Source organism: Pseudoliparis swirei, chromosome 9, assembly GCF_029220125.1.
Source record: "Pseudoliparis swirei isolate HS2019 ecotype Mariana Trench chromosome 9, NWPU_hadal_v1, whole genome shotgun sequence".
Classification (NCBI taxonomy): Eukaryota; Metazoa; Chordata; class Actinopteri; order Perciformes; family Liparidae; genus Pseudoliparis; species Pseudoliparis swirei.
In genome coordinates this window covers 16,018,729-16,033,057 of record NC_079396.1, presented here as the reverse complement: position 1 = coordinate 16,033,057, position 14,329 = coordinate 16,018,729, and the positions used below count along the sequence as shown (strand labels likewise).

Here is a 14,329-nt window from a genome sequence, read left to right as displayed (position 1 = left end):
AAAGTCCTATAGAGTCTGCCACTCTCTCTCTTTCTCTCTCCAGGGTTTTATCTGCACATCTCTACCACATAAATAAATGCACAGGTCTTCACACTTCTGTGGTTTACTTTTTATTCCCCCCATGTTTTCCTTTTCCCAGTGCATCCATGTAAATCAAGGCAATAGAGGATTGTTAATTGGCTCAGCTGGTTTTAATGGCTCACCTGGTGTCTCCTTTACATGCAGAACTCCCGTATAACCCCCAGTAGATGCGCAAGCGCATTAGACTACCGTGTATGACATCTCCCCCTCTTTTGAGTGTAATGTCAAGAACATCAAAGTAACACTTAACTGAAAATAGCTATTAAAACAGGACAAAGTATAAACCAAGACTAACTCAAATGGAGACATTTCAACATACACGGGTCTCTTTTCAATCCAAAAACAAATAAAATAAATTATCAACATCAATGGCAGTACAACTTTTATTTTCTCTTCTCCCCCCTCCCCCCAAAGGTCATATGATCTGCACAGATCTGCTACAGGTCAAGCCTGTCGACTTGCTTACACACCCATCCAGATCTGGTTACAGTCTGACCGGGTAGAGGAGTTGTGGGTGTACCTTGTTAGAATAGAAAGAGGGAAGGAAGAAAAAAGAAAGACTGTCTGAAAAAAATGTGTAAGGACAGGAAAAAGAAGACAGGATCTAGAGCAGAAATAAAGAGGGAAGGAAGGAAGGACAGAGAGTGAAGGGGAAGAAGAAAGATAGAAAGGAGTAAACAAGAAAGTAAATAACAATTGAAAGAAAAATAGAAAGAAAGATCTAGAAAACAAATAGAGGAAAGGTTGTAAGTGAAGAAATACAGAAGGAAGGAAACAAGTAAATAGAGAAGAAAAGAATAAAGGAAGGAAAAAATGAAATAAATAAAGAGCAAAGAAGAGAAGGGAGTAAGTAAGGCAAGACAAAGATGGAAGGAAATAAGTGAAAAATAAATGGCGAAAAATAGGAAAACCAGGAAAAGAAAGGTCAGAGAAGGAATTTAAAGAAAGAAAGGAAGGGAAAAAAAGGAAACAAAAAAAGAGTAGGATATGTAAAAAATAATGTCAGCACATATACTTGTCCCTTAACCTTCTTGCATCACACTGAATGGTTCACTGCTGATAAACAGACACTTTCTATTTGCATGCAGAGACCCACCTGAAATACGCTCTTCACCCTCGGATCAATAAACCGTCAATAAAACACAAACGGCCGCTCTGCAGAATCCTGAAAGTTTCGGATAGATATCGTGCAGGAAATGAACCCAACATCTGCAGGGTCCCCTCTGAGGGGAATGACCATTCAGTTTAGATTTCATGTGCTGCGTAGGAGTGGCTTGTGTTTTTGCCAAAGAGTCAAGTGGCATCCAAGTCAAAAGGTCAGCAGCTGTTTACCTTACGACACAGCTACTTCTTTTAGTTCCGGCGTGCCCTACATTTGAGGTGGATGTAGATCAAAGGTCACATTGATGGAAGTGGAGGGTTCCCTTCCGTCGGCGTGATGGTGCAGACCTTTCGACTATCCCACGACTATCAGTATTAGTTGACCACAGCTCGTCGTTTCGTGGGCAGCCCCAGGTCATGCCGAGCATTGCTCATGGGAATGTATCTATTTATTGTTTATAAATAGTAACCTAATCATTTCGATGTACAGTGTGGACATTATTACCATATATTTAAATAAAGATGAATGACAGGTTTTCACTTCCTACCACTGTACAACAGTGCCCAAATATCCGGATAGGGGAGCTGCTATCTTGAGATTTTGCACGTAATTTAGAGCCATCTTGGAGTCTGTGCAGTCCTGACCCGGCTGTTCCCACTCATGAACCTGCTCGTTTACAGCATTGAGGACTTATAATACTCTTCAGTACATTTTGACTTTGACTTCAGTGACTACTTAATACTTATTTATTTTCACTTCTTACTTCTTCCATCACTGCACTTTTCTAATAAAAGCAAATGCATAATTGTAACAGGTTCGTGGCTGTCCCCGGTAGGTTTCTCCCCCCAAGCACCAAAGGATTAGCCCCAGCTGGGGTTGATTAGACCTGGTCCCAACACCGTTCCCTGAACCACCCCCCCCCCCACCCACTCTGCAGCCGAGCCTAAACACACCCCGATGCCACAATAACGATGCGCTTTTAATGGTAATTTCCTTGACGTGTCACTGAGTGAACTATTAAAAATAATCAACTTTAGTTGTGTTTAACCCTCCTGTTACCTTTACATTTACTAACATATTTTACCCTCGGGGTCAATTTGACCCCAGCAATTAAAACCTCCAGAAAATTATTAGAATTAATATTGTTTCCCAAGTTTAAGTGTGAGGTACTTTATGTTTGTTTGTTGACTACCTAAATAGCCCTTTCAAGATATAAAAAAGTTGATATTTCTTATATGTTTGACACAGTCAAAAACAGCCTGGGGTCAAATTGACATTGACATTGAATGGGATCAAATTGACCCTAAAGGTAACAGGAGGGTTAAGGTGTATAGTTTTTTGTCCTGCAAGGAAAAAACAAAATGGGAATTGAGAGCAATTTAACGTATCACAACATTTGCTTGTGATCTTGAACAAAAGCTCTTTCTGCCTGTCCGCACAGCTCAACCTCAGCAGAGTAAATATAATCTGACGAGATTATTTTTTATGAGATTTCCACTAAACATGGCAGATGGGGACTTGTTGTGAACACAAGACCCCAATAGTGAACGTGAAAACACCACCACTTGTAATGGTTGTTTCCCTCTCTTGTAATACAAGAGCAGACCTTGCCCTGTGAAACAACAGGTCTCTAATCCAGACTCCGAGTGATGACATAAATGCCATGGAGATTTGTCTTGTCAGCAGACGGCCGAGTAATAAGGGTTTTGAAAAGAGGGTTTACAAAAACAAGTTTCCCCTGACCTCAGTGCACTTTACTTTCTCCTGGATTACACTGTTTCTCTGTACACATATAACCATTAAGGCTCCACATGCTCCCCTGTGCAGCCACTCTTCTGCAGAGTAAACATGGCAAGTAAGTACTTGACCGACTAGTGTTGGTCACCGCTTGGTTTATTTCTTTTTTTAACTGTCTGCGCTTACTTAAGACTATATCCTGTTTTGGATAAGTAAAATGAAAATGTAGGAAGAAGAAGGATAAGAATAAGCATATTTTTCGTCCATATAATTAGTTATTCCTAAAGATGTATTGATATTCAGGTTTGGTAAAATGTCTAAGAGACTAGACGGGGAAGAAACTGAGTTTGAAAATATATAAATTTGAGTGGTAGTTGAGTGGTAGGTATTAAAAGTGTTGTGTTTTCCTGAGGATGTTTTTTCGAGCAGCTGTGCTGAAGTGTGCGTTTTGATTTAGCGTGTCTGCTTACGAGTGACATGAATAAATGTATTTATATAGTCCTTTCCTTTCTACCTATTATCATTTATAGTCTTCCAACTACTCATGGTGCTTTACACTACAGTAACTACATTGTTACTCTTGGCCAAGATGCAGCATCTGTTGGGTCGTGGTGTAGTGAATAATAAATGAAGGAGAAGGTGACGGAGGTAAATATTCATAGAAAATACAAGGAATTTTCCAAGACCCCTTCATTGTATGACCTTATCAAGTTGTCATGTAATCTTTCTTAATCCCTACTTTCTTTAGTTCCTTCTTTTTGGCCAATAAAGCTGTTTAAATTTGAACTCCAACAGCAGGGTCAAATGTCAACTTGACATTGCAGAAGCAGATAGGAGGGAATGTAAGCAGATTTCATGACTGATTACAAATTGTGCTGTTGTGACAAGTCTGACAGTATAATTTTATCTCATTCGGTGTTGAATGGATCATAAAACTGGTGGCTCATACATGATGTTATGGCTATGAGTCAAGGATTACATCGGATCAGCACTAAAGGAACAAATATAGCTTAAAGATATCCCTGATCATCATCGCAGATCCATATTGGTACATACAGATACAATAATCAATTCACCAGCTCTGAAGTCAGTGTGAACATTCAAAAATGATCAATATTGCTGTGAAAACATCATAGTTTACCTTTGGCCATTACCTTTAAACACACCATGATGTAAGTGAATGGGACCTCTGAGCTTGTCGCACAGAATGTATTGAGAACTGGATACACCGTCAGAGGCCCATTCATTTCTTTGAGAGTTGCTCAGTGGCTCATGATACACACAATACACACAAGTCTGACTTCTGAATATGAAATACAGATGAAAATGGATCCTCTCCCATTATGGGTCTTATACAGCATGAGCTTTAACCTCGCTGCTGCAACAATGATGCAACAACATGGGACGAACATGTGATCGTTTTGCATATATTCAGGGTGTGTGTTCAGTTTATAGCAGCTTTGACACGACTTGAATGTTGAATAATTTATTAAATGTTAGGTTAGTCACTCCTGTGAAATATTGTTATTATTACTTTAACACAAACATTGGATAATTATATTATCCACTGTGTTGAATTAGTACTAACAATAAGTGTGTATGATTTTAACTTAATACCAAGTACAGACTTGTGTACTTAGGACTCAGGAGTCCAGACTCAGGCACAGGAGGAACACTGCTTTCGTAACTGTTGAACAAAATGTGAAAAAATAAATGAACTTAAATTAAGTTTTATTTTAAATAATGGTTTCCAATACACGATTAGCCCATTGTCACTGATGCCCGATCCAGTCACTTGAGTCAGAATTTGATCTACAGTATATCCGATATCGATATTGGTGCATCTCTGATTTATATCTTTAACAAGATTCATTTGATGGTTTACAAGATGATTAGAAGGAAAGTAGAAACACTAAGCTATGTTTGTGTTTTTGACGTCCCTCTAAACTGAATACATTAACTTCCTCAAGACGTGAGAAATTGAGTGACAGTAAATCACACTGTGTCCTGACGATCTCCGGCACTGATGCAAGAGACAGCGAGGGATGACTATGTATGTGTTTATAGCAGCTTAGACAAGACTTGATTTGAGATAAACTGTTGAAATAGTGGTTGGGTATGAGCTGTAGGAAAGTAACTGAATTGTGACTAATGTGCAATAAAAACTTCACTAAAAAGAAAAGAAGATCTTAATAAGGACTGAGTGTGCTGCCCCTCTCTGGCCAAAGTGTAACATTGCAGCTTATAGTTTTGAGTTCATCAACAAGTAAGACGTTTGTTAAAGTAAAAAAAGTTGTTGAAAGCTTTTAATCAATTTGTACAAGAATGCTGGTGTATTTATCTTTAAATGCTTTAAGATTGTCATGACTCAATATTATTAGTTGGAGCTGTTTTTCACATTTGCTTTACTTTGATTGCACTTTCGATCACACGATCTTCATCAGCAGATTTCGCAGTCATGTAGTCACATTTTAATTTTCAATGTTTATCTTTGGCCTCCCAAGTCTCTTTAGCTCTGTGATGGAGAAGATCACGTGAAATTATAGGAAGCTCCATAGTAGTGAGTATCCACCTGGATAAATGAGACATGGATGACTGCTCGAGTTGTGAGAGTTTAATATATTTTTGCTGTTAAATTCACTTCCAACACACACACACTTAATACCTGCTTAATCTTTGAAGTAATGTTTTTCTTGTACAGATGCCAATCTCTGAAAACTGATTGTGTTGAGCGTTAAAACCCCAAATCCGCAAATTCGGACATTGTACAAGCAAGAGTCCTCGTGAAGAATTGTCCCAATCTGTGTCGGTCTCTGTCGGTGCCGAGTTTGTACTGCAGGTTGTGGAGGGCGGCGGTCATTCCATCTCGTAGGAGCTGCTGTCCAGTTTGAGATTGAGGGACTTAAAATCTGGCCGGTCGTCAGGCTCGGCGCTCCAACATTTCAACATGATGGTGTAGAGGGAGTCGGGACATTTGGGCGGAGCCGGCATCCTGTACCCGTTGGTAACCTGCTGGTACGTTTCCTGGTTGCTGAAGGCTGAGGGAGAGCAGAGGACGGAGGGCAGAAGTGGTGAACATTTATTTTGACTTGGAGACAAACGTGGAGGCTCTCAATGTACTCTGGGACGAGCTTAAGTTGTGACGGAGGGAATTTTAAAAATTATATGTACGAGACAAATGTTACCAGGAGACCTGTTGTGATTTAGAAAGGGAGGCTCCTACTTCTGCGTTTCGTGCGGCGTATTCTCGTGGTATATGAAGCCTGTTTGTACTTGAGTTTAACCCTTGTGTTGCCTTAGGGTCATTTTGACCCGAATCAATATTACACCCTCCCCCCGCCTTAGGATTAATTTGACCCCATTCAATGTTTAATGTCGGTGTTCTTTCGGTAGTCAACAAACAAACATAAAGTGCCTCACACTTAAACTTGGAAAACAATATTAATTCTAATAATTTTCTGGAGGTTTTAATTGCTGGCGTCAAATTGAACCCAAAGGGTAAAATATGTTAGTAAATATAAAGGTAACAGGAGGGTGAAACATTGAATCGGGTCAAAATGACCCAAAGGCGGGGGGAGGGTGTAATATTGAGTCGGGTCAAAATGACCCTAAGGCAACACAAGGGTTAAGCCTGCTGACATCATTTACTGGTTTAAAGTCAAGGCTCTCCTTAACATCTCAAAATATCACCAACCTGGATAAGGAGCGCTTCCATAGGTCAAAATCTCATAGAGCAAGACACCGAAAGACCAGACGTCTGACTTGTTGGAGAACTTCCCGTGGCTGATGGCCTCAGGAGCGCTCCACTTGTAGGGGATCTTGTGATCTTCTGTGATGTAGAACGGCTCCTGGATGATAAATCGGTGTCTGAAAGCCTGCAGCCTTGATTTGCCTTAAAAGACATTTCATATCACTTCCTTCCTACCTTGATCACTCGGGCCAGTCCAAAGTCAGCCACCTTACAGATGTTGTTCTCCCCCACCAGGACATTTCGAGCAGCCAGATCTCTGTGGATGCTGTTCTGCTCCTCCAGGTATGACATCCCATCAGCCACCTGGGCACTCATGTCAATGAGTGATGCAATGTTTTGATGCTGCCCCTCTGGACCTACAAAAGAAGGGAAAATGCAACTTTGCACTGAGATTCAGACCCCAATAAATGCAATATTCAAAGTGCTGAGATCACACTTTAATTTCTAAATAATAAGGTCTGAACCAGTTTTTAAGTTGTCAAGGTCAAAACAACTGAGAGTTATCTTGCTTTTGTGTTAATTTAGGATCATTTGCAACCACCATCTGCCCCATCCCAAGGTCCAATCAAGAAAAGGTCTTGTGCGAATGATATTGCAGCGTGAACATGCACATACGGTTTTGCATCTGATTGTTTTTATCCATTTGGCAAAATATGAACGCGCTTGAGGCCAATGTGTTGGTTGTGAGGGGTGAGAGTCAGCCTGAGCCAGTGGTCTTGCCTGGAGGGTACTAAAGGCAGTTAAGAGAGAGGAAAGGGAAAAAAGTAAGCCTAGGATTTAGGAAAGGAAGGAGAGGCGGTGTTCTACCTCTGAGGAAACTGAGCAGGCTGCCTTTCTCCATCAGCTCAGTGATGATGTAGTAAGGGGCGGAGGCCGTGCAGGTAGCAAACAGAGAGATGAGGTGGCGATGGCGGAGACTCTTCAGGATCTGAACTTCCCTCTGAAATTCTCGGTGGTTCAACTCAGAGTCTGGGAAGAGGAGGGGAAGGAGAGAGACACAAGAGATGGAAACCAAGGAAGCCACATTGAAGTCTTGACCATTTGACACATGACATGCTTACAACAAAACGGGGGTGCTCATTTAGATGAAGGGCAGTGAGGGCGACACATTACCTTCATGAATGTCACATTTATTACAGGTGAGAGATACCTTGGTGTATATCTAACAGAGCTGTGTATTAGCAAGACTCTGGCAATAAAATACATGTTATGATTTAATATGTTGCAATTCTGATCATGGTGATAGATTACGCAAAAACAATATATATATTTAAAAAAAAATGTAAACACTCAAAAGTACAACAGTGCCATAAGCATTAAATCAGAATAGAAACTAATTGGAAGTGACGGACTCTGATGGACAAGAGGGAAACGTGAATGCCATGATTTAAAGTATATGTAATGTTATAGATTGTTTTTCTTAGCACAAATCAAAACAATTTTGATTACTGAGCACCCAGTAGCTCCGAAAGTATATAACTTATGGTCACTACACTTGACTTATGAGCATAATAAATAAACTGATGAAAGGAAACTACAAGTAAATCCTGTTTTATTACGTTTGAATGGTATCGTCAGTGTTGATGTTATTAATATGTATCATCCACAATAAACTGCCCTGAGTTTCAATCTAGAGATACATTGTGAACAAGGATACCTGGAAATAACAAAGTTATGAGTTATTTACTTCCTGTTTAGGGAAGGTGTTTCATAATATTACTGTGCAATGAGTCATCAGTTTCGTCGGAGCTGCACTTCATGCTTCTACATAGCTCCCCTGACTACTCCAATTTTACTTTTTGAAGGCGTTTTTTACACAAAATTGATTACAAATAAATAAATGTATATATAACAATCACAATATTATATATACATGTTGTTATTATTTTAGAAATTGATATCAGCAAATACTTTATGGCAAAAATAGATGAAGGACGTCACTTCAACCATGAAGTTATAAAACTGATTGCTGCACAACAGTGTTAATTTTTTGTTAGTTTTTAATGAACAGTTTGACTGTGTGTCATTTCAGTTCCAAACATAAGAATGCTTCTTGAATATCCAGTTATGGACGTCAGCAAAGCGATGCATCATGGAGATCATACATCTCTCTGCATTCTTGTTCTCTCTCTCATCTGTTTCACTCAAAGGAAAATGCATATTTGCAGTGTTGGACGACACAGGGAGGAAACCAGGTGCAGTAGGGGAACGTAAATAAGTAAATGTACTATTTTGAGGTACTCTCAATTTCATGCTACTTCACTACATGCGAGAGAAATATTTTCCATCACTACATTCATGTGGCAGGATGTGTGCGATTGGAGAAAAAGTCCAGAAATTGAATACCAAATGATTTCCCCATAAAAACCTGATAGCCTTTCAAATATATCTCGTACGCTTTGGGAGGTTCCCAACCCCAAACTGGAAACCACTGGTTCCCCAGTATTGTACGATGCATTATATATAGAAGTTAAAAGCTTGACTAGTCCCAACAGTAAAATGTTTCCGACGCATAGATTATAGCTCAGTATTAATAATACTTTGAATGCAAATGCTTTTACTTTATTGAGTATATTTAGCTGATACCATAACACTTATATTTTAAATGCAGTAGTTCTAGATTGTTTTATTCGTACTTTTGCTTCGGTAAATTTGAATACTTATTTCTTACTAGTTTATAGACACAACCATCCATCACATCATTGGAACGCATTGATAGCTCCAAGTCACATGAGGAAAACATCTAATTATTCTCCATACTCTGTTTACTCTGTTAATGAAACACTTCCTACCCATTTCTTCGGTTTTTGGTGGAGCTTTTGCCAAACAGCTCCTCATGCCCAGACATCCATCTATTAAATCAAGCTTATTTAGAGCAACAGAGATGATGAAATACCACTTTTTATGATCTTGATGGCGACATTAATGTGATTTTTCCAACGTCCCCGGTAGACGTCAGCGAAGTATCCACTGCCCAGCTCCTCCTCCAGGGTGAACTCCTCTTTCGGGAGCTCCCACTCATCCACTGTAAAATGATTCAAATCTTGGATGTCTGGCCTTTTCTGAAGAAGGAAACACATCAGGACATACTTGTAAAACAGGGACACTGATACAGTACATACATTCTTATTAAGGCCACGGTTAAATTAGTATGCAATAAATCCACAAGTTTTGTTTTCACATGAGAAGAAATGACATTTCATTTAGCTGACACTTTTATCCAAAGAGACTTACAATCATACACCAAGTAGACACTAAATAAAGGGGAAGAAACAAGCACAGCAATAGAAACACAACCAACAGAGCCCGTCTTACCCTCTTGCACGGGTTTCCCAGTGTGCCGATGTTGTTCAGGCTGTTGGCGCAGTAGAACTCCACCAAGTCGATCAGAGAGCTGAAATTGTTGTTGTACTCGACGTGAAAAGAATCGTCATCTGTTGTGAGGACCTTGAAATGCTTCACCTGGCTGTTTGATCTCACTGCAGAGGGACACAGAGGGACACACACACGTATTTGACTTCTCTTAATATTCGTTACCACAGATTTATAGTTCGAGCTTCTAAAAAAAAGTGCCCCAATGATTCCAAATAACGGTTAATAGTAAGACCGGAATGTAAAGCTGTTGCTGTAATGCAGTTCATGGCTCCTAACCCTGTTCTTCCAAATGTTTTTATTTCAGTTTATTGCAACTTGGACATTATTATTTGTTGCACTGTTGTGGGTTGTGGTGAGAGGTGAGGATTAGTATTCTTTTTGAAATTATGGAAAATATAAATACTGACATTATTTGGTTACGCTTGTGCTGTTTCTGTTCGAAAGAACATCATTTAGATGCCATGTGACTGTAAAACATGGAGGGCCACGAAGAAGAAAGGATCATTTTTACCTCATTGAATCATCGCACTCTTTGCACGTGTCTGTGTTCTAGTCAATACAATCAAAACTGAATTTCCCCTTCTTTACCCGTTTAAATGTACTACGCACACTTTGTCAAACAAGTCCAATAAGTTGACATTCTGGAAGTGACTTTTATTTGCTTTCTCTCGGAGAGTTACATAACAAACACCATACACACAGTTACAAACGCCATATACTTACTGAGGCCAGGAGAAAAATTGGAGTGGCCTTCATAACCAATGGGTGAATTGACATTATTACACTTGGATTAAACACATGAGACGCGTTAATGAGTAAGCTTTAGAGATGCCGGGAAGGGAATCTTTTTAATTGACCATTCTAGCCGTTTTTGTTTTCCTTCTTTGTGCCAGGCAAAGCTACCTTCTGCTGGCTGTAGGTTCATATTTACCGCACAAATATGAACTGTTTCCATCACGTCTCGTGTAAACCTCTTCCATTCCTGCCTTCCAACCAACTACAACCTCCTCAGGCCGACTGTTTCCCCTTTACTTTACTCATTACCGAACCCATATCTCATTTTCTTAACACACACATCCTGTACTGCTTTCCAACTCTATTTTAACCCAGTGCGACCGCACAGTTCTTGTTCTCTTTTTGGGCTTCATCCATCACCCCTCTCCTTCTTATCTTACCTGAAAGAACGTATCCAACGTCGTCTTTCTCACTTTCCCGGATGAGGAAAGCTCTTTGGTCATTTCCTGGTGCCAGCAGGTGGCCTTGGGCCTCAAAGCGGTTCATTGACCCAAAATACCACCTGGATCAAGACAGAAAGCCATAAATGAAAGTAATTATGAGGAAGTGTTGTGATGGTTTCAAACTTTAACTCTTTGATAATCAGTCTGTTTTCGAGCTCTGGCAACTGTTTTATCAACGCAACAGTATCGAATACGACAACATATCTCTGTAAACATCCTGCGATCTGGTTACAGCTTAACTTGTGTCAGAGTGTCTTCATAGAAGCAGGTGAAACAACAGCAGGCAAAACGAAGAAAGCATGTGCTGCCAACGCGTCATGCCTTGCATAACCATCGTATCATCTGTAAAATGGTCTGAAAAGCTCCAATATATTTATATTTCAACGCAATGATTTCTGGGACAATACATCATCCAATAAAAGGACTAGCGAGTCAATTTGATTTCAGCCTTCCAGCATGTGTTGATATGTGGGAATAACTTCATATTACACACTTCCCATTCTGTTTAAGCAATAAACAGAGTGATGACTGCCGGAGTGTTTATGTCACAGTTTGCTTCACTGCTAAGACACACAGACATGGCACTGACATTAGGAAAGGTGCTATTGACATTTGTCAATGTGTACTAAAAACAGACAGTTCAAAGGCCGTTTGCAATCCAGAAAAGTAAAAGACATAAATAAAACTGAAGACGTAGTTCTTCATGATATGAAGATGCAGTTGTATGAATTCCCACTTAATATTGGAAACATAAGGAAATGGAAGTGTCATCAAGGTAGCAGATTATGGAACAATCTACTCCAAACACACTAGGTGAACATATACAATGTTAGGAGTGATGACTGACTTAATTGGTGACTATAAGTTTTATAGTATAGCTTTTGCTTGTTTTAAGTATTTTGTAGATGAATGAATAGCATCCAAATAAATGCTTTGCAAATGCTGCTTGAATATAATTTGCATACAAATCCATGATACGTTGGTTATCTTTGTAGCCGAGTGCTATAAAATACCTCAAATTCTCTCCCTTTCTCGCTTTTTTTTGATCCATCATCCCAACTTTTAGAGATGACCTGCAATCTGTCTTGATTACAGTTAGACAGCTGAAGAGACTGGGAGAGCCAACTCCACATTTGTTGTTGTTGTTGTTGGATAACCCTATTTTTTTAATGTCCAAAAGTAGTTGCCATTGTAAAAGACAACAAATTGGTGGCCATCTTCTCAAAATGGTTACCAATGACCTTCTGCCATGTTTTTTCAGTAAGCCCAGAGAGGATCAACCAAACACTGGTTCTAGAAAGGGCTGTTCACATTTATGTGTTGGCCACCAGCCTGTAATTCTCCTACACTCTTGGCTCGGGAGAAGTTTCACTTGTTTGCAATCTGCAAACCTCTCTGCTGGATGTTAAAACATATCTCATGTCCATTACCAAAGAGCTGCAGTAAATCAGACATTGTTTCAGTGTATAGTGTCAGGTACTTCAATGGTTCCTGGGGACAAGACTTGTTCTCATGCTGGGAAGCTTTTTTCTTCTTCACGATCCACCATATTTGTGTGTCAGACTAATGCCCGTATGTTAAGCCTGTGAATACTCATTTTGGGGATTGATTGCCGTTACATGGACCGAAGTGACCGTGCCTCGCACGTCAGGTGTCACCAATCACCAATCAGGAAGGTCTGTATCCGAAGTGGAATATGTTAACATTTACAGTCGATCTGTTTCTGAAAGTTAAACAAGACAACAACCCACTGTTGCATTTGTAGCGTCTCGGCCCGGTCCAGGTAGTTTTTGGGCACGATCCCGGTGTCCAGGACGCGCCCGTTCTTGTCGATCTTCCGCGCGGTCCACCAGTCCCCGCTGCGGTTGGTGACACTGAACAGGTCTCCCTCCTGGAACGACAGCTCGTCCGGGTGCCGGGATTCAAACGACCAGAGCGCCGTGTAAATGGAGCCTTTCTCGGGCACTGTTACCGGCGGGGCTACGGGACTCGGTTCGCCCTTATCGCCAGAAGGAACGCCGAAAATCCTCTGCCATAGTACGTCCAGACATGGGCAAGCTTTTTTCAGACACTCACCCATAGATGACCATGAATGTCTCCCTCTCAGAGCCTTACCCCCGTCGGCCTCAGAGTGCGCCAGCTGGCTACACCTGTTGGACAGGTGGAGGAAGGAGCGCAAGGAATCCTCGGAACGCCCTCACAGGGGAATTGCTGCTTCTGGGTTGGTCGTGTTGAGAATGTGACTCCAACTGCGCCCAGAGGACTGACTGCTACTTCCTTATGACGGGCAATAATACAAAGCACGAGAACCCGCCTTAGTAATCTGAAAAACGCGTCATAAATCTCAGTGACTGCTCCAAAAATACCGGATGATGAGTGTAAACAGATTATTTAAAACACACGTCTATTCAAATAACTACATTCACTTTAAGCTACAACACCTGAGTACACTTTAAGGTGAACGTGTCTTAAAACGTATCTAAACTAATTTACTTTGTAGTTATTTAGTAGATATGGATTAATAGGTGGCTATAGAGCTATATTATATTGCTATGCTCATATTTGTGTACGCTACTTATTCCTTTATTGGTTATACACATTTAATAAGATCCATCCAACATACTCTTGGTAATGAGGCCTTTCTTTTGGTTAATGCTGTTAACATTACATTATCACGGGTTTTAAATAACCTTGCAATTGTTCTCAAATAAGGTAATCATTTGTTTAATTTACACGATTTACAGCCGCACAGGGTTTAGTGCAAAGTGTATCTACTAACAAGATAGAGAAAGAACCAAGATCAAAACCAAGTATTATAAATAAGCAATACAAAACAGTAACTAATCCCAAATAACTGATATAATATATATATAATTACTATTATAACTAGTATTACACAGTCTATTTATATTGCATAGGTTTTAAGTGTGTTGTGGTCTATATTGGGAGCCTGACCTCTCCGTCACACACCGGGGATCAAGCAGCTGTACAGTGTCCTGCACGGGGTGGGAGGTGTGGCCCATCAGGGATGAGAGCTGAGCCATC

At 40.2% G+C, this 14,329-nt stretch overlaps 1 protein-coding gene across 2 annotated transcripts; it reads right to left on the bottom strand.

Annotated features, from left to right (window-relative positions):
* Positions 1–5,208: 5,208 nt before the first annotated feature.
* On the bottom strand, positions 5,209–13,528 carry ptk6b (PTK6 protein tyrosine kinase 6b). Of its 2 annotated transcripts, none has more exons than XM_056423461.1 (8): positions 13,036–13,528; positions 11,222–11,343; positions 9,987–10,150; positions 9,568–9,733; positions 7,479–7,640; positions 6,846–7,027; positions 6,615–6,768; positions 5,209–5,958 (listed from the first exon to the last, which is right to left on the bottom strand). In XM_056423461.1, exons 1-8 carry the CDS (start codon positions 13,362–13,364, stop codon positions 5,777–5,779), a joined length of 1,461 nt encoding a protein of 486 aa, XP_056279436.1. In that variant the 5' UTR covers positions 13,365–13,528; the 3' UTR covers positions 5,209–5,776. The 2 variants fall into 2 exon arrangements, with proteins under 2 accessions (XP_056279436.1, XP_056279437.1); XM_056423462.1 differs by having other exon boundaries at positions 9,571–9,733.
* Between the last annotated feature and the right edge of the window lie 801 nt (positions 13,529–14,329).